The sequence below is a fragment of the Callospermophilus lateralis genome, chromosome 3 (genome assembly GCF_048772815.1).
Source record: "Callospermophilus lateralis isolate mCalLat2 chromosome 3, mCalLat2.hap1, whole genome shotgun sequence".
NCBI classification, from domain to species: domain Eukaryota; kingdom Metazoa; phylum Chordata; class Mammalia; order Rodentia; family Sciuridae; genus Callospermophilus; species Callospermophilus lateralis.
This window is the reverse complement of record NC_135307.1, coordinates 174090329-174112005: the sequence shown is the minus strand read 5'-3', so window position 1 is coordinate 174112005 and position 21677 is coordinate 174090329. Positions and strand designations below refer to the sequence as shown.

The window sequence follows — 21677 nt, the reverse complement described above, 5'->3', positions numbered from 1 at the left end:
ACAATGGCCGGACCGCCGCCACTACCGGGGCCTGAGCGGGCCTGGCGGAGCCCGAGCGCGGCCCGGCCCGCAGCGCGGGGCTCCGAGCGCGGTGAGTGCGGCGAGGGCTCCAGGGGACGGCGGGGAGCGGGGTGGGAGGTCGTCTCGCTGCGCCCGCACGCCGGCACTCGGGGCGGCGGCGCCCCTCATTTTGGGCCCCTTAGCGCCGTCGTCCACACCCCCGACTGGGGGCCCCTTCTGCGCCAGCCCGGCCCGAGATAGGCCCCAGGATGCCGAAAACTTTCCCCGGACCTCATACCTATGCCTGGGGGACCCGAAGAAGCCCCGCCGGCCCCCTTCCTTCTTAGATCTAGAGGCTCAGCCCTGAGGGTCCTCCTGTCCCGACCCCCAGGCTCCCTGGAGACCCAGATAACGCGCTGCCGACCTTACCAAGGACCCCGGTCTGGGGGACGCAGATAAGCTGCACCTGCTCCCTCCCTCAGACACGCCTACCCCGACCCACATAACCCCCTCTTTCCTGCTCCAAACAGTCCGCTTTTTATCCTCTGTTTCATTTGCGAGGTTTACATAACCCCCTTTGAGGCTTCCATCAGATACCTGGGTCTGGAGAACCCAAATAAGCCCTACCTGTAGTTCCCTTCCTAGTGACTGCTCTCACGAACTTTAGACATTTTCCATCGGGGGTACCCATTTTGAGATTCTCTTGAAATTCAGAGAATTTAGAACATCTTCAATTCCCAGAGCCCTCCTCCAACCCTTAGAATCCCCATCTCTCTCTCTTTTGGGGGTCCCTTGGAAACGCACAAAACTCGCTCTCATGATTCTTTACCATGTTTGACCTTCCTTCCCATCCCTGAGATCCTGAGTTTCTGTTTCCTCCCCATGTGTCCACTCCCATCTCCCAGTCTTGGGGAATTTAACATTTCCCACCTTACATGGGGTGGTCTAGAAACTAATCTGGGTGGGCAGGCTTTTTCCTGCAAAACCAGCCCCATGCTGTGGCCCAGTTTGGTGGCCTCCTGTAAGGTGGAAGATAAGGGCCAACAGTGTGGGGGAGTTGGTGCTTTTCACCTGTAAGTGTAGCCTGTCTTCTGCCTTATGTGTTTTTCCACCTGTGAGCTTGGGACTGTGATAGTTCGGCCTTGGGTTTCTAATCCTCCCCTAGTGTCCAAGGTGAGGCCACAAGATTGGGGGGTGGGGTGTCTCATGGAGTTTCCTCACGGTGAAAATGAGGCTTTAGTGAGTTGCAGCCATTTGCTCAAGGCCTCCCCAGGAGTGGGAGGCTGCAGGAATCTGAGGAAGTAGGGAATCAAAGGAACTCCAAAGAGGGCCCATCTACACTGACAGAAGAACTAGCAGCACAAGAGTAAATCCAACCCCCTGTTAATCCTGTTTGATGTTTCTTGGAATGATGCAAGTCATTGAGACTCTCCAGCCTCCCTGTAATTTAATTCTCCCACCACTCTGAAGTGTTGTATGTGTGAGTTGGAGTGAGCACGACAACTATTCCCATTTCCCTTTGCTTCTCACTGTTTTCCAGCCAACCAGTATGCTTTTTGGGTATCCCAAGTCAGGACCTATTCTATATATAATTTCCTAGTTGCTATTTTGACTTTTGCTTTAAGGGAAGATTCAGTCCACCCCAAGGAACGTTCCTGGGTGTGTTCTTCCTCGGCAGGTGTTGAATTGAGTTCTTCAGATCCCCAAGTAGCTCTTGGGCAGGAGGGATAAAAGCTATTTTAGGGTAGTCACTGAAGTGGAGCTGTTAATCCTCTGTGGGTCTCTTTAGTTAAGAACTCTCAGAGATTAACCCTTTCCTTGCAGGGATAGGGAACTAGCTCAACAGGATTTTGGGGGGCAGTTGGGAGAATTGGAGTGTGGTAATAGAAAGTGGGAACATGTAATTTAATACAAAGACAGAGGTAATAGCTCTCTTTTGTTGGGCACTTATAGCAGACCAAACCCAATGCTGAGCTCTTTGCATACCTGCCTAAAATAATCCTTACAACAAGCCTGTGAAGTAAGTATTTTTAGCTTACAGATGAGGAAACTGGCTAATAATGGAGAAAGAACGCAGTTTCTATAGAGGTGATGTAACACCATAAAAACTATAGTTTCATCAGAGGGCAGCAGGCATCATGGCATACAGCAGAGGACAGACAGGAGCAGTATGTCTCCGTTTCAGCTTTCAGAGGCCAATCACAATTTTGAGCAAACATTCCTATTTGGAGTATGGAGACTTAATAATAGAAGAGGATACAATAAAAGCATAATAAAGTGGCTATCCAGGCAAGAGAAAAGTCTGGCCCAGGAGTTGTGCTAGAGGAAGGTGAAGGAACTGGTTAGAATGGATGTGCTGAGGGTTAGTTGTGAGGGAAAAGCGGAAGGCTACATTCTGGGGACATGTCAGGAAGGGAAGGAAACTCACTCTTAGGCTTGAGAAAATACTGAAGGGAAAAAAAGAAGTACTAGTCAGGTGCGGTGCAGAAAAGAGGCAGATGCAACTTGGACCTCAGAGAGGACATTGCATGTATTCAGCATGTTTCATGTCACTTCTAAGAGAATTATTTCACTTAATCCTCTAGGAGAATTTTATAAGTAAGGAGAATAATCTCTATTTTAGAAATTAAGGAAAGCGCTTCAGAGAAATAAAGTAACTTGCCTATGACTTCACAACCAGTTAAGTGGCAGTTCTTCTGATAGCAAGTCCAAGGTTCTTTCCATACTACCTCCCCCTTCAGATCAGATGCCAGAAAGGATCCTAGGCTGAAAATATACTGAGTTATACCAGTCTGGGAGGGATTGTGTTTGTTTTATGGGAACAGGTTCTGTCAGCTTTCTGTAGTTGTTACAGTTAGAGCGTGAGACCAGAAGAGCAGCTTTGAAAGAGAAGCAGAATTCTTTTACAGTTTCGTGGAGGAAGGAGAAGTCTGAAGGAACAGGCCTGATTATGTGAAACAAATCCAGAAATCTTCTGGATCATAGGAGTTTTCAAACAAAGGACAGAGAACTAGATTCCCAAAGAGTTCCTAGGTAACACTAGCAATTTTGATTATCCAACAGCTTGTTGGTGACATAGGTAAGGTCTTTACTGTGCCATTGTGTGTGTGTGTATGTGTGTGTGTGCACGCGCGCGCGCACGCATTGGGAATTAAACCCAGGGGTGCTTAACCACTGAGCTACATTCCCAGCCCTTTTTTTATTTTTCATTTTGAGACAAGGTCTCACAAAGTTGCCTAGGTTCTCTCTCAGTTGCCGAGGATGACCTCAAACTTGGGGTCCTCTTCCTGCCTCAAGCTTCCTGGGTCACCGGGATTACAGGGCTGCACCACCATTCCCAGTTTACTGTGCCTTTAAAAAGGCCTATAGGGGACTAGCATCTGGGTGGTGACTCTTTTCTTTTAACCTCATTAAGTGCAGATCAAGGCAAGCACATGGTTCCCGCCTTCTTCCTTGGTTCTATCAGTACAACCTCATGAGCTCTTCTGAGCCATTACCAACCTCTTTCCTAGAAGCCCATTACTCACTCTTTCAGTAGCTGCATGCTAAACTGCTATGTCTTGTTTGTGCATGTTTGAGAGAATAGATGAGGTGGACGTGTGGGAGGTGGGGCTGTACCGTTCTCTTTCTGAGTTCGAACGGAATTTCCAGGGTTTGGCTCCCCTCTCATATCAGCCAGAGTAGTGTGCTTGCTTTCCTCTGGCTGCCATTCCCAACTTTTCAGAGGCTGAAGTGCATGATTTCAGATATGAAGGGAGAACAGAATTTGACTTTGAAGGTAGGGGAAATTCCCTCCAAACAAGACACGCACACTCAAGCTCACCGTCTTCCCAGTTCCAAGGTGCATAGTAAGCACTGGTATTATAAACAGGTAATTCCACCCTTGCGAAGGAGGAGGGGACTTAGACAATGAAAGGCAGAGAACAGAGGCCTTTGAGGTTTTTAGTGAAGCAGGCAAGTATGCCATAATGACTTGAAGGCTCAAGTGGGTCTAGTTTTTAGTGCTGCCTACCCCCTCCCAGCACATGATTCACATAAAACATGGCCACCTGTGTGCAGCTCTGTCTAGGCACATCTCCACTCATGATGGGGAAATGTTTATTGCATTACATTGCAACGTTTTTTCAACAAGAGGGAATGGTTCCTGAACAGGATGTAGCTCATGTTAATGATGAGCAAAGCTCTCTGGGGCATGAACCCGCTGATACTATCATCTCGTTCATGGCCAGTCTGTTGGATGAATGGTCACTGTAAGCAGCAGGTGCTAATGAGCTGAGCAAGCATTCTGTAGCCCACAGCTAGTTTGTACAGTTGGAGCCCTCCCCAGATTCTTGTGGACAGTCCCCAGATACCCCCTTTGCTCTCTTCACATGGAAAAGCCATATGACCACATTTGACATGATCTCTTCAAAGGGAATCTCCCTGTTGTAACAGAGTGCGTTGTAGTTGGTAATATGTGGTGTGCTAATGAGTGTGAATGTAGGTCTGTTGTCCGCCTTTTGAGTGTCAGTATGGAAACTCCCATCCCTTTCTTCTGAGGTGGTGTCAGGAAAGGAGATGTTTCACCACTGTTACTGTCCTCCTCCCTTCCTGGTACCACTTCTGCCAATAATAGAATGGGTCAGATTTCAAGTTGACATTCCTTTTCCAGATATTAGATGTATGGTGATACCTAGACCCATCAAGAGAGATGATAGGTGCCCTCAGAATCAGAGTTGGGTGGAGAAATCTAAATTCTCGTGCAAGTGTGTTACTTGCTGCTAATGGAGAAGTGCATATATGCCCTGAGAGTCTGTAATAGGGGCTACCCAGCACCTTGGGATGTTGGACAGGCTTTGCCACAGAGGTATGAACTGGACCTGGAGGCCAAGAGAACCAGAGAGGTGGTAGAGGTCAGGATGGGACTGGTATTGGTTCTGCTATTGCCTCCTCAAACAGAACTTCCTGGTGTCAGTGTGCCACTAAGAAGCATATCTGGCACAGGGCTGGCTCTTGGGGTGTAAATTTCCTAAGTAAAAGCTTCTTCCTTCTCTGTTGCCTTTTGGACATTTTATTGCTCCTTAGCACCTCTGTGAAGGGAATTGCAGAAAGTAGTGGATAAGTGGGGAGGGTAAACAGGAGGAGGAGGAAGAATTGCTGTCTCTGGGTTCAGTAGAAAGGATGTAAAAGTGAAGTCAGAAGAGAAAGCTTAGAGTTTTAGAGCTTTTAGTTACTTCTATCTTCCTGTTTCTTATTAGCTTAGGTAGTACCAGTTATAATATTTACCACTAAGCACTTATGGTGCCTCACCTTCTGCTGAGTGTTTTATATTTATGATCTCATTATTCCTCAAAACACTGAAAATTTTTGTGATGGTTATGCCCATTTTATAATTGAGGAAACAGCTCAGAAAGGTAAGTAATTGAAAATCACACAGCTTCTAAGTGGAAGGGCTGGGATTGTAATGGGATCTGTCTTCCTCCAGAGCCCATATTCTCATGGTATTGGGCTTCCTAACACCAGGTGTTCTTATATTTCAGGTGAAGAGATTGTTTTCTGAAGGCTGCGGTGTTGAAGGCTGTGACAGAGCGGAGAGCCGGTGTGGAGCTGATGGGGAGGCTTTCTGAATAACATGGCCCTACGCCATTAGCCTTGCCATGACCACATTTTTCACCAGCGTCCCTCCCTGGATTCAAGATGCAAAGCAGGAGGAGGAAGTGGGCTGGAAACTAGTTCCCAGGCCTCGGGGCCGGGAGGCAGAGAGTCAAGTGAAGTGCCAATGTGAAATCTCGGGGACACCCTTCTCAAATGGGGAGAAGCTGAGGCCTCACAGCCTCCCCCATCCAGAGCAGAGACCATATAGCTGTCCACAGCTGCACTGTGGCAAGGCTTTTGCTTCCAAATACAAGCTGTATAGGTAAGTCACATTCCCATTCCTCTTCCTGCCAGAGATTCGCAGAAGTCAGAGCTAGAGAGATGCCACCAAGCGTGGGGCTTTATCTGCAACAGAAGAGTGGAAGTTAATTTGTCCAAAAGTATACTCTGAACTCTTAACAGTTTGAAGTCACTCATTAAAAAGTAAAAGTCTTTTTGAATAAGAAACTAGATTCTGGTATGTACAGTATCAGTGGGGAACAAACTAGACTGAATATTGTTTTTAATACTACTTTCTCCACTCCCGTCAGGTAAATTATCAGAATCTTAGCCAGAAATTAGAAATCAGTCTTAGTACTTTAGAAGAAAAGATTTTCTGGTTCACTCTATAAATTTTTTTTAAAAAATATTTTTTTAGTTATAGGTGGACACAGTACCTTTATTTTATTTGTTTATTTTTATATGGTGCCAGGGATGGAACCCAATGCCTCTCACATGCTAGGCAAGCGCTCTACTACTAAGCCAAAACCCCAGCCCTAAATTTTAAAGTGGAGGTTCAGAACAAGGATGTAACTTATCCAAGATCATATAGCTTCTTAGTGCTGCTTTTACTGAATCAGCTTGACTCAGATGGCTGCTTCTCTGTTTCTGTAGAGTCCCTGGTGCCCTCTGGGTCAGCAGCTTTTCCTGAAACTTATAAGCCCAAGAAACCCTACTTAAAGTGAAATGGAATGTGAAAGCTTTTTTAGGGCCTATATGGCAGAGCAGCCATGATGGGGAGGGGCCTGGTGAAAACGATTTTCACTTTACCCTTGCCTTTCTATCAGAGGAACCATGAATTTGCACATCAGATGAGGTGGCTCAGCCTGATGCACAGTTGTCTAACCATTCATTCACTATTATTTTGATCCCCTGCTATATGTAGTATTCATTGCTTAGGGACAGAATAGTGAGTAAGATAGATGGGGATACAGGCCCTTCTTGAGTTTACTTTCTTTAAATTGGAGGTAGATGGTAAACAAGTGAATATATCAACAAAGGACCATAAAAAGCCTCAGTTCCTCATCTGGAAAACAGTTGATAGGAAGGAACTAAAATAGGCAACAGGGTAGTGTGGAAGTCAGGATTGTCCTCAGGGCATTCTTTGGTTCTCAGGCATGTTTTGATTCTCTGTGTATTTCTATATCTTAGGGGGATTCAAGTTAGAGCCATCCTCTTAGTCTTTCTTAGAGGTGGTCTGGGTGCCTGGGAGGCTGCAGAAGTTCTGGTCCAGGAGGCAGGATCCCTGACGTAATTCTCTTGTGATTTTATGTGAGTTATTAAATATCTTTGGGGATTAATTTCCCCATCTGCAAAATGAAGAAAATAGATTGGATCACTCAGCACCTCCCTGTCTTGCTCAGTTGATTCTGAACGTACATGGAGCTGTGGATTACAATTCCTGTATTTTGAGCTGCTTTCCAACCAGATGGGAGCAGGTAAACTAAGGGCACACCGAGGTGCCTTACCACTAAAATATTTCTTCTGTATTACTGATTTACTGGTAAGCAGTTCAAATGCTATAAATGGGTATGCAATGAAAGATGAGTTGTATACACACTTGAAGCCAGTGTTCCTCTCCCAAAGGCAGCCAGTGGGATTTGTTTCTTGTGTGTGTTTCCTGAAACAGTCAAATATGTATTCCTTCCTTTTTTATTTTCAAAAAGAATCATATTACATGTTCTGTATTGAACTTCCTTTTTTAAATTAGCTCCATATATCTTGGGAACTTGTTCCAGATCAGGAAGTTAGGTATTTTTCATTTTCCCTTTATTGTGTCCTTTAAAAAAAATTTTTTTAAGTACTTTTTTTTTTTTTTTTGCACTGCTGGGGATTGCATGCTCTACCACTGAGCTACATCCCCGGTGCACAGTTTTTTTGAAGTGAGAATGGGAATACAAATTCTCCATCATACCCGTCTCTGAGTTGTCCAATTCTTTGCCCACAGTCTACCAATGATGTCAAGTTTTTTCTTTCTTTCTTTTTTTTAAAAAATTTTTTATATTTTTTATGTGTGAGTATGTGTGTGTTGCTGGAGATTGAAACCAAAGCCTTGTGCATGTGAGGCAATCACTCTGCCAAGTGAGCTATATCCTCAGCCCCTCAAGTTTCTTATATCTCCTTTCAGAAATATTTTCAGCAATGCAAATAAATGTACATATATTTTCACGTTTTTTCAAACACAGAATACCATTCTCTGCACTTTTGTACCTCTTTTTTTCATTTTATAGATTTAGCATATTTTATGTAACCTGTTCCCTGTTGATAGATTGGATGTTCAGATTCTTTCTGGTTTTGTTTGCTACTACAACCAATGCTGTGAAGAATAACAGTAATTTTGCAGGGACGTGTATAGATTATAGTTGGCATGGTATTCCATTGCATGGCTTTACCATAGTTTTTATATGTAGTTTCCTGTTAGTAGACACATTGGTTGTTCAGTCAGCCCTTGTGATCCCCCTCTTTCTGCTTTCTCCCCTGTCCTCCATCCTTACCCCCAGGCACATGGCCACCCACTCGGCCCAGAAACCCCACCAGTGCATGTACTGTGATAAGATGTTTCATCGTAAGGACCATCTGCGGAACCACTTGCAGACCCACGACCCCAATAAAGAGGCCCTTCACTGTTCTGAGTGTGGTAAGAATTATAATACGAAGCTGGGATACCGTCGCCACCTGGCCATGCATGCTGCCAGCAGTGGTGACCTCAGCTGCAAGGTGTGCCTGCAGACCTTTGAGAGTACCCAGGCACTGCTAGAGCACCTGAAGGCCCACTCACGTCGGGTAGCAGGTGGTGCCAAGGAGAAGAAGCACCCCTGTGACCACTGTGACCGGCGGTTTTATACTCGTAAGGATGTTCGGCGGCACCTAGTGGTGCACACAGGCCGTAAGGACTTCCTGTGCCAGTACTGTGCCCAGAGGTTTGGCCGTAAGGACCACCTGACCCGTCATGTTAAGAAGAGCCACTCACAGGAGCTGCTCAAGATCAAGACAGAGCCAGTGGACATGTTAGGCCTACTCAGCTGCAACTCCACAGTCAGTGTGAAGGAAGAACTGAGCCCTGTGCTGTGCATGGCCTCTCGGGACGTGATGGGGGCCAAGGCCTTCCCTGGCATGTTGCCCATGGGCATGTATGGTGCCCACATCCCTACCATGCCCAGCGCAGGCGTACCACACTCCCTGGTGCACAATACGCTGCCCATGGGTATGAGCTACCCTCTGGAATCCTCACCTATCTCTTCCCCTGCTCAGCTCCCTCCAAAATACCAGCTTGGATCTACCTCATACTTGCCCGACAAATTGCCCAAAGTGGAGGTGGATAGTTTTCTGGCGGAGCTTCCTGGAAGCCTCTCTCTCTCATCCGCCGAACCCCAGCCCGCCTCACCTCAGCCGGCGGCAGCTGCGGCCCTCCTAGATGAAGCACTGCTCACCAAGAGCCCCGCCAACCTCTCTGAGGCCCTCTGCGCTGCTAATGTGGACTTCTCTCACCTACTGGGCTTTCTTCCACTAAACCTGCCCCCATGTAACCCGCCTGGGACCACAGGAGGCCTAGTCATGGGCTACTCCCAGGCTGAGGCACAGCCCCTGCTCACCACTTTGCAAGCTCAGCCTCAAGATTCCCCAGGAACTGGGGGACCACTGAACTTTGGGCCTCTGCACTCCTTGCCTCCTGTCTTCACCTCTGGCCTGAGTACCACCACCCTGCCTCGATTCCACCAAGCATTCCAATAGCCCCCAAGGAGGCCCTTGGCTCAGTCTCTGGCTCTGTCAGGGAGCCTCAGTACCCACCTCGTCTGCAAAGGCAGCTGAGCTTTCAGAGCTGGGTTCAAAAAAGCAAAAATTCCAGTGTCTGTATGGAGCACTTGGTTTGGGGGTTCAGGTTCTAGGATCATTTCCAGGAGGAGCTTTGAGCCCCCAGCACCGTGAAAATATCTCCTACCATAGGACTTTCAGGTATTTTTACTTTTATTTTTATTTTTTTAATCTGAATTGGGAGCCACACTTAGCCCTCTCCCTCTCCAAAGCATCAGAACCACCTCCTCTTTGAAGAGGAAGGCTTCTTGGAGACACAGAGGGCTTCACCTTGGATGACCTCAAGAGAAATAGTTCAAGAGGCCTGCTTCTGGTCCCAGCCTGCAGACCCCACAGCAGTTAGTTGGTCAGGCCCTGCTGTGGAAGGTCACTTGGCTCCATCACCTGCTTCCAGCCAGCGGGCAGAAGGCCTCTGTTTTTCCCATCATCCCCATCCCCACTGTACCACCAGCTCTGTTTTCAGTCAGTGTTGTCCAGCAACGGTACCGTTTACACACTTGCCTCAGACACACCATTTCACCTCCCTTACCACGCTGTTAGCCTTAGAATGATTGCAGTGAACACTGTTTACACACCATAAATCCATTCCCACCAGTCCATTTCAGTTGGCACCAGCCTGAACCACTTGGTACCTGGTGTTAACTGGAGCCCTGTTTACAAGGCGGAGTCGGGTCTTGCTGACTTCTCTTCACTTGAGGTCACATTTTTCCCCTGTGGGGAAATAAACTGACTTTGGACTGCTTCAGTCTCTGCCATCTTCCATGACTGCGTCTGTTCCTGCCTTCCTCGGCAGTGTCCACAGGAGACAGGCAAGAAGATTGGAGCAGCTTTCTCACAGGTCTACAATTCTGTTTTTCTCCAAATACATCATGACCCCCTCATCCTCCTTTTGAACTGGAGAGGGGAAGAAATGAAAGGCATGCCCACATCCATCACCTCCCCATCCCCTAACCGCCACCTGCAACATCATGAGCTGTTGTTTTGTTTTTTGAATTTTTTTTTTTTGTCTTGGAAGGAGGGACTCTGGGTTCCAGGTTGGTGTGAATTGCAAAGGAGAAGGAATGAGCCCTTTATTTGTTTCCCTCCTGCCTGTCCCTTTTCCAGGAAGTTGTGGAATTGTTGGAAGAAGAGTTTTCAGAATGTTAGGACTGGGCAGATAGTTGAGTCCTATCTAATCATTGTTGCCTCTCATACCCAAATTTTTCTTATCCACAGTTTCCCTTCTGTCTCTTCCACTTCGCAGTCCCCATGGACTCATGGCTACTGTGCATAGGCTTCTCTGCTCTCCATCGAGAACTTCCCATGGTTCAGTACCCCTCAGTTTTTCCCCTAGTATCCAACAAGGCTTCTTGAGAAAAGTGATTTAGTTCTTCTGATTTGTGGGGCTCCCTGCAACAGACAGCACAACCCATTCCCAGAACCCCACCAGACCCCAAACCCTGCTTCATCTCAATTCTGCATGGGCTCTCCCCATGCGTGGAAGGGAGGCAGCTCAGGGGCCACCATTGTGGGGTCCTCCTTAGACCTTCCTTTCTGACTCAGAAACACACTTCTACCTCTCTACTGTTAACTCCTACAGATGCAGCCAGCCGTTTCTGGGCACTTCTGTCAATGGGTGCCTCATGCTGGCTTCTCCACTAGGGTTTCAGGACAAACTACCTAGGAACTGCCTCACCCTCCTACTCGGCCTCCTGTCCCCCTTCTGTCTAGATTCACTTCAGGAATTGAGTCATCAGGAACTGCCCAGGTCCAGTACCCAGGCTTCTGCTTCAGCCCAGGCCAGTACTCCTTGTTTTGTTTTAGGTGAAAGCCTTAAAATTTTAGCTCCCTGACCCTTGACTGAAAGCAATATGGAGTGAATAATAAGCGTGTTTTGATTTAGGCAGGGTAGCTTGGGATACCTTTAAAATATATATATAAATATGATCAACAAGTTTAGCATCAGACTAGATGATTTGCTTCTAGAAATTTGTTTCCGTGAGTCCCAGGGACTAATTAAAATATATTTTTAAAAACATCTACCCTGGTACGCAGCCACCTCCTGCATGCAGTGCGTGTTATTTGGACTGGTGTTACAGGAAATGATCTGTGAGAGTCCAGGGACTCATTGCTGCCATTCTCCTTGTGTCTGGTCTTCCCCAGACCCAGCAGCCCTCTTTGCCTTGCCTGCCACCTTCCCTGCACCCTCAGATTCTGCAGGGTTCCCCAACCGTACAAGATGAAGTCCTGGACTGTTAGGGAGTCTTGCCCCGTTTGCCCTTTCCTGACTCTCCCCTCCATTTGTGATACCGAGAAGCTCATAGGACAGGCAGCGCAACTATTTAAAATCTTATAACTAGGGCCTGGCCACCACCTTTTTTTTTTTCCTTTGCCCTCGCCTATTCCCATCTCTCTTCCTGTCTCTCCTCAGTACCCTTACCACCACAAGGAATTTTCCTGTCACTGTGAACTTTGCTAGTGCAGAGGAACATTATCTGCCTACATCTTTGGACCATATCCCTGCTGTTTCTTAGCTTCTTCCCATCCACTGCCCAGAAAAGCCCTTTTGGCCTCACTGTTCAAAGGATTTTTAATCTGTGCTCACTTCAGTACCCCTACTGAGGCCATGGGATCCTGAAGGGCATGTGCCCAGGTCAGGAGCCATGGCATGTGGCACACACCAGTCAGGGACCAGAAAAAAGGAGTGATGTTCTCTTTCTCTGCCACCTCTTCCATCCTGTCAGCAGTAAGCTGACCTGTACAGGAGGACAGACAACTCCCACCCTGCCCAGTAGGTGGCCAGAGCTGATATAGTACTGGGGGCCCAGTGCTGGCACACCCAGGTGTCAGCCCAAAGGGTTCCTGTACCATCTTAGTGAGCTAGGAGGCAGGGAAAGATACACCAGTGAGTGTCGGCCCCCAACACCCCCTGCGCCCCCCCCCACCCCGACCTTTTATAAGTGGCATTTTGTTAATGGAAATCCGGGAAGCAGGTGTGATTACTTTTTTGCTCGTAGATATTGTCTTAAGTTGAAATTCTCCCAGTACCCTAAACTTTCCATAGTAGCCCCTTTAAATTCCCTCCTCCCCTTTGGTAGCTGTTTTCTCTACCACCCCTCTCCACCTCCCCTCTTATCTAGGAGCTGTTTTTAAGCACGATTTTTTTTAACAGGTTATATTGTACAGGATCAATATTTTGCTTTTTAACAAGGATATTTATGTAATAAGAAACTTTGCCTTAGGCAGGTGTTGGCCAGAAAAGTCCAGATTCCTCTGGAACCCCACCCTGGCCTCTCCTGGAGCTCTGATCCTGCTGTGGAAGGAATTGGCTGTGACCTTCACCACCAGAGAGTAGGGTCTAGCAAGGGAAAGAGGTGTTCACCGTCATAATCTAGTGCCTCCATGGAGGGTGTGGAAGTGTTCCAGTCCAGTGGCTTCTGGTGTCGGCTGACTTCCTGCGCTGATTCTGCCCCCACACCTCTCCATCTCTGCATATCCGGCACTAGAACTCCTGAACATCTCTTCTCACGCTCTCCCCTCCTTCCCTGTGGTCGAGGCTTCGGAGCCACCCTTTCGTAATGCCAGATTATTTAAAGAGAGAAAAATACAAGACAAAAACCTTCTAGCACTTTGTAAACACAGTGAATAACCTCTTGGAGTATTTTTGGCTTTATATAAAACAAGGTTTTTAATTGTAAAATATAAGTGCCATTAGAAAATGCACAGGGCATATCTTTGTTAAAGTAGATTTTTTTCAATGTTTTACAGAATTACATTTTCAAAAAAAGTTTTTATAATGAAGTTGTTTATTAAAAACTTCTGAATGATGTGTTTGGCAGTTGTGAACCTAATTGGGAAAGGGTTGGAGAAAGCCTGGAATTGGGAAAAACTGGAATCTCCAGACATCTTTGGCATCCAGGGTGAGGATGGTGAGTGTAGGGCAGATAGCAGTAGCCTTTCGCATTAAAGATGGAGTTTGAAATGGAAGCTCTTAATTGGGTATCTTTGAGGTAAGTGGTATCATTCTATCAGATAATCTTGGGTGCAAGGATCAGAAAACACAAATCAAGTTGACTTCAAACAGCAACATCTCAGGTAACTGAAACGCCAGCAGCAGCAGCACAGTCTTTGGGTCAGGCCTGACTCAGAGGTTGGAACATGCCTGGCCTCAGCGTTGCTGTGTGTCCGCCCTGACTCGTAGTGCTGTGACTTCATCCTCAGGCTCTACAAAGTATGTTCTTCCTTTGTGTGAGATCAGAATTCTGCCACGATTCTTGACTTGTCACTCACAGGACTGACCAGCAGAGGATGTTCAGGCTTTTGGAAGGAGTCCTTTTGTTCACAGACACCCCAGTAAGCATCCTATTCCATTGGCTTCCGTGATGTTCTCCCCCATCAACTAAAGCAGACCCTATCAGTGACTTTGAGACTGAAACCAAGGAGGAATGGTTTCTCACAGTAAACATGGGCAACTGTTAGGATGAGAAACTGGTTGTCCAAAAAATATACATGTCTACCACAGTCACCTATACTGCCCAAGGTGCACCTATGCCTGTGCCCAACAACTTTTGAGAGGCTGACATGCTTTCAGCTGACATTGCTTGGCCAGTCCTAACAAATGTCATCACCATCCTGGGCGCCACCCCTTGTGCTGAGATCCTTCCATCAAGGGCAAGGGTTACACCCTTATAAGAACGTATCTCCAGTCACCTATTTCTCCCAGCTAGCCCCAACTTACAGCTTCCCCCACCTCCCCGATAGTCCATTCAATTGTGAACCTATCAATGGATTAACCCATTGATGAGATTGGAATCACGATCCAATCACTTCCAAAAAGCCCCACCTTTGAATATTGCTGCATTGGGGACCAAGTCTCCAACATAGGAAGGAGCCTTTGGCAGACCAAAGGCTCCAGATCCAAACCATGAGCCCAGTAGCCCATGAGGGCACTAGCAAGTGTGAGTGTGTGCTTGAACAAAGGCAGCGAGCTGACCCTTCATCATTCTACTTACATGTTCACTGGCCACCCCAATGAGTTGGGGCCTCAGGAGAATCCACCTTGCCTTCTTTTTTTTTTTTTTTTTTTTTTTTAAGAGAGAGAGAGGGAGAGAGAATTTTAATGTTTATTTTTTTTCTTAGTTTTCGGCGGACACAACATCTTTGTTTGTATGTGGTGCTGAGGATCGAACCCAGGCCGAACGCATGCCAGGCGAGCGCGCTACCGCTTGAGCCACATCCCCAGCCCCACCTTGCCTTCTTAAATTGTGTATACCTTAGGATAGCCCCGGTGGCTCAGATGAGGGAGCTGTCATGTCCATTGGGCAGGAAAGAGGCTCAAGGCTTTCTGGAGTGAGTGGCAGGGACTTGGCAGAAATGGCATTAGGTCTACTGAACTCCATATGCCACAAGTTTAAGAACTGAGACCACAGGAATGTGGATGTATTTGCCGGTCCTGGACTGCAGGGGCTGGTGTACCCAGGAACAGATCACTTCAGACTTAAGTCCGGCTTTGTGAAATGAGTGGTACTGAGCAAAAGGTAACTAACCCCTTTGGCCTGGCATAAAATGAAGCAAAGTCCGCCTGGTCTCAGCCAGCCAGCCCAGGAGGAACATGGGGACCAGGCTGATGCTCTCGCTCCCTGCTCTGCAGTGGTTTGAGGCCTTTCCTTGCTTGGGATCTTTCTACTCATTAATAACTATTTTCTTCCCTTTCTCCACAAGAGGAGCACCTTGGGTGCCACAGTTACTGTTATCTTCAGCTCCAGGTTCAAGTGTGGTCAGCCTCTGCAAGGAACACCCCTTGGCCCCTTGGCTGTGCCTGTGAAAATGTATCCTGTGTGAAAGTGCAAGTGTCCACAGTGGCCCCGAGAGAGCCCAGCAAGGGGAACGAATGCCAGCCGTGGTGGCTGTGATGGGCTGCCCCCCGCCCAAGCTGCCCCTGCTTGGTCCACCCCTGCACTTTCCCCCACCTCCACCGCCTCTGAGCCAGTTCTGTTTAGCGCTGGGAGCCGCGTCCCCACCGGGCAGCCCCCACATACACACCAGAACTCCAGGTCCCTTGTCTCCCCCGCGCGGGAGGACCCTAACGAGTCACATCCGGAAGAGGGGTGCGAGGGGCGGAGCGCGCCCCGGAGGAGGAGACAGCACCTCCCCGCCGCCTGTCCGCGACCTGCCACTGCCGCCGCCCCTGTCGCAGAGCCCGCAGTCTCGCCTGAGCCCCACCAGCCAAGAGGCTGCCAGCAGGTGATGGCGGACGAGGGGGCGGGTGCCCTGGAAGCTGCCGCTAGCCCACCGTCTGGGCCCGCGCAGGAGGGGTGCGAGCGCCTGGCCCCCGCGGCCTGGGTCCCGGGAGCTGGGGGACGCGGGGACCCCCACCCTGCAGCCGGCCCCGGGACCGCTCCACCTGCCCCAGGGCTCCGGGAAGTGGCCTCGGTGGCGACTGACCCAAGCCTGGAAAGCGGCCCCCACAGGGATGAGACCCTAGAAACGTGTGGCGCAGAAGAGTGGGGGGCTCGGGCGGGGGCCGGTGGGAAGGCCGAGGAAGTGACGACTGAGGAGGGCGCCATCTTCATGGAGGAGGCGGCGGAGGAGGTGGAGAAGCAGCAGGTGGGGGAGGAGAGGCTGGAGGTGGGCGCGGAGGCACAGGAGGCCCCGAGGCCCCTAAACCTTGATGGTCTCATTGTGGACCCATTGGAGGCCATCCAGTGGGAGCTGGAAGTCCTGAGTGGCCAGGCCGACAGGGCCTACCTCTGGCTTGAGCGCAGTTTTGGGAGGATGCGCCGGTTGCACCTAGCCCGGAGAAGCTTCATCATCCAGAATATTCCCGGGTTTTGGGTCACCACCTTCCTGAACCACCCGCAGCTGTCAACCATGATCAGCCCCCGAGATGAAGACATGCTCTGCTACCTGATGAATCTGGAGGTGAGGGAACTCAGGCATGCCAGGTCAGGTTGCAAGTTCAAGTTCCGCTTTTGGAGCAACCCCTACTTTGAAAACAAGGTGATAGTGAAGGAGTACGAGTGTAGGTCTTCAGGCCGGGTGGTGTCCATTGCAACTCGGATCCGATGGCATCGAGGTCAGGAACCCCCAGCCCTGGTTCACAGGAACAGAGACACAGTGCGAAGTTTCTTCAGCTGGTTTTCACAGCACAGCCTCCCAGAGGCTGACAGGGTTGCCCAGATCATCAAAGATGACCTGTGGCCTAACCCCCTGCAGTACTATTTGCTGGGGGATAGGCCCCTCAGAGGCAGGCGAGGCCTAGCAAGGTGGCCCACAGAGGCCCCACCTCGGGCCTCCAGGTTCCAGTCTGGCTGAGTCCTACAGAGACTCCTTTCCACCTCCTGTGGACCTGGGCTTAGGCCCACAGTGGGTGCCCTGCTGTCTGCCTTCTCTTTTGCACCCTTTGGCTCCTCTGATGTTCAGTGGACTCAGCTCCGTGGCCTTCGTGGCCAATCTCTGCGGTTTCCATGTGACCTTCATGCTGTTCTCTGTCAACATCACATGACTGAAACATGCCACTGCATTTACTCCAGCACGTCCAGTGCTGTGCATGTATCCGCCACCATCTTCCTGGCCTGGCCCTGTCTGGGATCTGGCCTTCCCACCCGGTTTTGATGCTGGCCCTCACAAGGCATCACCAGGAAGACCCGTGCCTCTCTGTCGCCTAGTGCTTCAAAGCCGCAGCTGGATGGGCTTTGAGTTTGTGCTGGCTGTGCTCATGACGGCTCCCCACACTGGCTGTGGCTGAGACTCAAGATGGTTGGGGCCTGGACATTCCAAGGCCCCAGGACCACAGGCCAGGTTACCACCAAATGGACTGTTGGGCATGGGCAGAGCAGGCCTGGGGGAGGTCTGGAGCAGGGAGCAGCGGGCAACACACTCTGTGATTCCCCTGCTCTTCCTCTTGAAGGCCTGCGCTATGCCCCATGAACGCCTGGCTCTCACATTTCTTATAAGTTCTGCCCAGGCAGCCATCAGCCCTTGGCCTACTTCCAGGTCTATAAGAATCTCAAAAACTGTCTGTGAACCCTGCTGGGCCACCTGCCAATGCACAGGAGATCTCACAATCGCCCGGAAGCTCTGCCAGGTTGGTGTATCTGGGCACATGGTCAAGGTGGCGGCAATGATGAGATCCTCCAGGAGCCCACTTTCCCGAACCCTATTTCTGGACCCACAAAGAATCCATACCCTTCACTGGCTCCCCTGCCCACATGTTCTTAGCTGCCAAGTTGTGGATGCTGGGAATTGTGTCTACATTGGCCTAGATCTCACCATTTTTCCTTAAAGTCACAGCCCAGAAACGAAAACTGAAGAAGCAAAGTGTTTGCAAATAGCTAAGAAGACAGACTTTCTTGAATTCATCTTTGTCTCCAGAAAGGGAAAGCTTGTCCTGTAAACTGCCAGGGCTCTCTTTGCCCCCTCTGCTCACTTGCCTCACCCCATTTAGCAAGGCCTAGAATCTTCAAAAGGTGGGCAGGGCTGCTCAGCAGACCAGGAAGTCCTCAGGAGCAGGGAGAGTTAATCATTTCATTTTACAAGATGTTCTTTTAGAGGAACTTTACTCTCAACTCTTCTCCCTCCTCTAGACCCAGCCCCCTCTGTGCCCCCCACCATGGGTTGCAGGTTTCTGTAGGTACAAGGGCTGAGCTACTCCTCTCCTCCAAGTGCCCTCTGGGACTGTGGGCTGTCTCTGTTTTATTTAAGGGAGGTGGTGGCCCCTGCCCACGTAAGGCCTGTCTTTTGCTCCTAGGACCTAGGAACACAAAATAGTGGGGAGGGCAGTGCAGCAAGCTGGAGCCGGTAGGAAAGGTGGGGTGGCAGGGGGCCTGTGAGGTAGAGGGAGCAGTCCCCTGATTTTTACTAACTTCCTGGATTCACCAATATGTTTTGTAAATTGTGGGAATGAGAGAGCACTACAACTTTAGAGTCTTTCCCTCCTAGTCAGGTATGCCCTTGTGTGTGTAAAGTTAACGCTATAGGGTTTTTGCTGCTTTTAAGAACCGAAGCATCCCCTTCTCTGTTTCCAGCCCACTGGAAAATGGAGCTGTTTAGGCCTGTTTGTTGCTTTTAGTTGAGAACATTTGTAAAACTGTCAATGTAATTGTTCTGTGTCACTCGGAAACTTATGTGACTCTTCCTGATTCTTATCAAGTTGTGGCCTGATACTATACCTGTTCTTAGAAGTAGTTTGAAGAAGGTGGTTTTTTAGGACTTACCACGGAAGTTGTTACCATGTTTTGTGAGAATAATCTCCAGAATGGTCTTGACGAATCTGTGCCCTGGAGTCGTATTGTAATTGACATCACTATAACTGATATCGCTACTTCTTAACAAATATGCCCAGACTGACTTTGTCCAATCCAAAGAGGATTTGTGGCACTTTTGCCTTCTATATGCATGATGGAAAAATAAAAACTTTTTGGTCTGGGGAAAAAATAGCTTGTTTCTTGTTACTCCCCCATACAAATGCCCCAGTTCCTACTGCCACTGCAAACCTTGCCTTTCCTGGTTCTTACCAGCATCTCTCATGCATCTCCCTTTGATCTCTCTACACTGGCCCCTACACACAGCCCCTGCTGCTCCTTAAATACAGCAAGCTCATTCTGGCCTCAGGGTGTTTGCATTTGCTTTTCCCTCAGCAATTTTCTCCCTTCAGGTATCACATCTCCACTCCCTCAACTTGTTCAGGCCTCAAGCGCCATTTCTTCAGAGGCTTTCCTGTCCAGCCCTTCACAGTTTTCTGCTTATCACTTGTGATTCCAAAAAGACCTTGATCTCTTTATCTTCTCTTCCCTCTCACAGGAGTCAGGGGAACAGGTACTGGTCTGTCTGCCACTCAGCCTCACATGGTTCAGTGTCCAGCACCCCACAATCACCCTTGTGAGGGAGTGACCTTATCAAAAGGAGGTGCTGTGCTGGGGAGGCTTGACAAGATAAAGAATGAGCAGGGTTTCTCCTGAAGTTTCTGTTGGGTGGGGAAGGGTGGGGTGGTGACGGCTGATTTCACAACTTCATCCACTGAAGCACATCTTGAGGTGGAAGGAGTCAGTATTAATAATTACACCAGGAAAAGAGGCATAATGGTCGTCCAAGCAGGCAGAATCCTACAAAGTCCAGCTTGGCAAAGAGTTGACCACAACTGTAGACGGAGGAGGCTACGGGTACAGACTTCTCTGGTCAGGATACTGGAGATGGCTCTTGAGGATTGGGCAGTAATTTGAAAAGCGGGACTAAAGAAGGGAACTTCTGGCAGAGCAACCAGCATGAGCAAAGGCACTGGCGTCTGCAGATGCCGGGATGTTCACACACGATGAGTGGCTGCCTGAGAGGCAAAGCTGGATAGGTAGGCCGAGGCCACTTCTGAAAGCCAAGCCAAGGCTTTATCCTGCAGAGAGGAAGGAGTGAAATCAGGTGTGGTTCAGAGGTGAGAGTGTCACAGGGCAGCTGGAGGAAAGAGGAGGAGAGTGCAACTCCAGATCTCTCCAATATGAATGTTATCCATCCCTCCAAGTTGTACCTCTTCCAGGAAGCCCTCCATGATTGCCTTGGCCCACATTACTCTCTGACACTTCCCAAATTTAGGATTTACAGCCTAAATCCCAAATTTTGGGTACAGAGGCCAGACCTGGCTGCACTTGTTGGGGTTCTCTTTTACCAAACACCTTTTCCTGACACTCCAAGAGGAATCAGGATGAGCCTCTAAGATCCTGGTGATTTTAAAAGCTGATGCCCCATGCGGTTTGCCTGGTGATTGGCAGGTGTACTTTGGCTCCTGCAGCCCAGGTTTGGACCCAGGTGTATCATGTGATCTCTTAGCTCCAGACAATGGTACTTAAGTAAAATAGGTTTTTATCTCCTGTACATTCAGTGACATGCTTCCGTCACTCTGAGTAACTCTGAAGCTACCACAGTTCCCTCCACTCTTCTGGGGCATAAATTTCGTGCTGAGAAACCTCCCTCCAACCCTTTTTTTTTGTACTGAAAACTGAATCCAGAACACTTTTGCAGCAGTATCCCCATCCATATTTATTTATTTTGTTACCAGGGATTGAACCCAGGGATGCTTAACCACTGAGCCACAACCCCCGTCCTTTTTATTTTTAGAGACAGGGTCTTGCTGAGTCGTTGAGGTTGGCTCCAAAGCTGTGATCCTTCTTCCTCAGTCTTCTGAGTCTTTGGGATTACAGGCATGTGCCACTGCACCACACCCGGCTTTATCTTTTGTTTATAGACAGAGTCTCAATAAACTGCTGAGTCTGGCCTGGAACTTGCCATCCTCCTGGCTCAGCCTCCTGAGTAGCTGGGATTACAGGTGTGCCCCACCACACCTGATGAGAGCCCGCTAGGTCACTCACTCGTATTCACACATCTCAGCACCCCTCTTAGGGCATGAGATGATTCTGTTCCTGCCTTTGGAGCTTAAGGTCTAGTAGCCAGGATAAAAAAACAGTGATATTGACCACCAATGCATATTGTGCACCTATTACATGCCAGGGGCTTACATGGAAATAGCAGTGTAGGTCTCTAAACTGATTTGAGCTGTGCCCCTCTGTTCCAAACCCTCCAATGACTCCAATCTCACACAGGAAAAGCCAATTAGCTCAGCACAGCCTGCAAGACCCTCATGATCTGACCTCTGCTCACCTCCCCGGATTTCCTTCCATCTATACCAGCCTCTTGCTAGTCTTGCTTCCTATTCCCTTGGCCTAGAACCTTCTCCAGATTATTTATAGTCTGGCTCTTTTTTACTTCATTAAGGCTTCTCAGCTCAAATGTTGTACCTCATAACATTTGAAAAAGAGAATTTCACCCCTGTTGGGAAGTCTTCCCCAATCACTGTTAGAACTACCCACTCTTCCCATCTTCCCTTTTTTTTTTTTTTGGTACTGGGGATTGAACTCAGGGGCACTGAGCCACATCCCCAGCCTTATTTTGTATTTTATTTAGAGACAGGGTCTCACTGAGTTGCTTAGTGCCTTGCTGTTGCTGAGGCT

At 48.8% G+C, this 21677-nt stretch overlaps 2 protein-coding genes across 2 annotated transcripts; both read left to right on the top strand.

The window, feature by feature from the left end:
* Positions 1-5: 5 nt before the first annotated feature.
* Plagl2 (PLAG1 like zinc finger 2) lies at positions 6-13410 on the top strand. Its single transcript, XM_076851682.1, has 3 exons — positions 6-91; positions 5520-5896; positions 8394-13410. Exons 2-3 carry the CDS (start codon positions 5637-5639, stop codon positions 9622-9624), a joined length of 1491 nt encoding a protein of 496 aa, XP_076707797.1. The 5' UTR covers positions 6-91; positions 5520-5636; the 3' UTR covers positions 9625-13410.
* Positions 13411-15930: 2520 nt separating this feature from the next.
* LOC143394398 (putative testis-specific Y-encoded-like protein 3) lies at positions 15931-19018 on the top strand. Its single transcript, XM_076849034.1, has one exon. The coding sequence runs from the start codon at positions 15931-15933 to the stop codon at positions 16996-16998; it is 1068 nt and encodes a 355-aa protein (XP_076705149.1). The 3' UTR covers positions 16999-19018.
* Positions 19019-21677: the final 2659 nt, after the last annotated feature.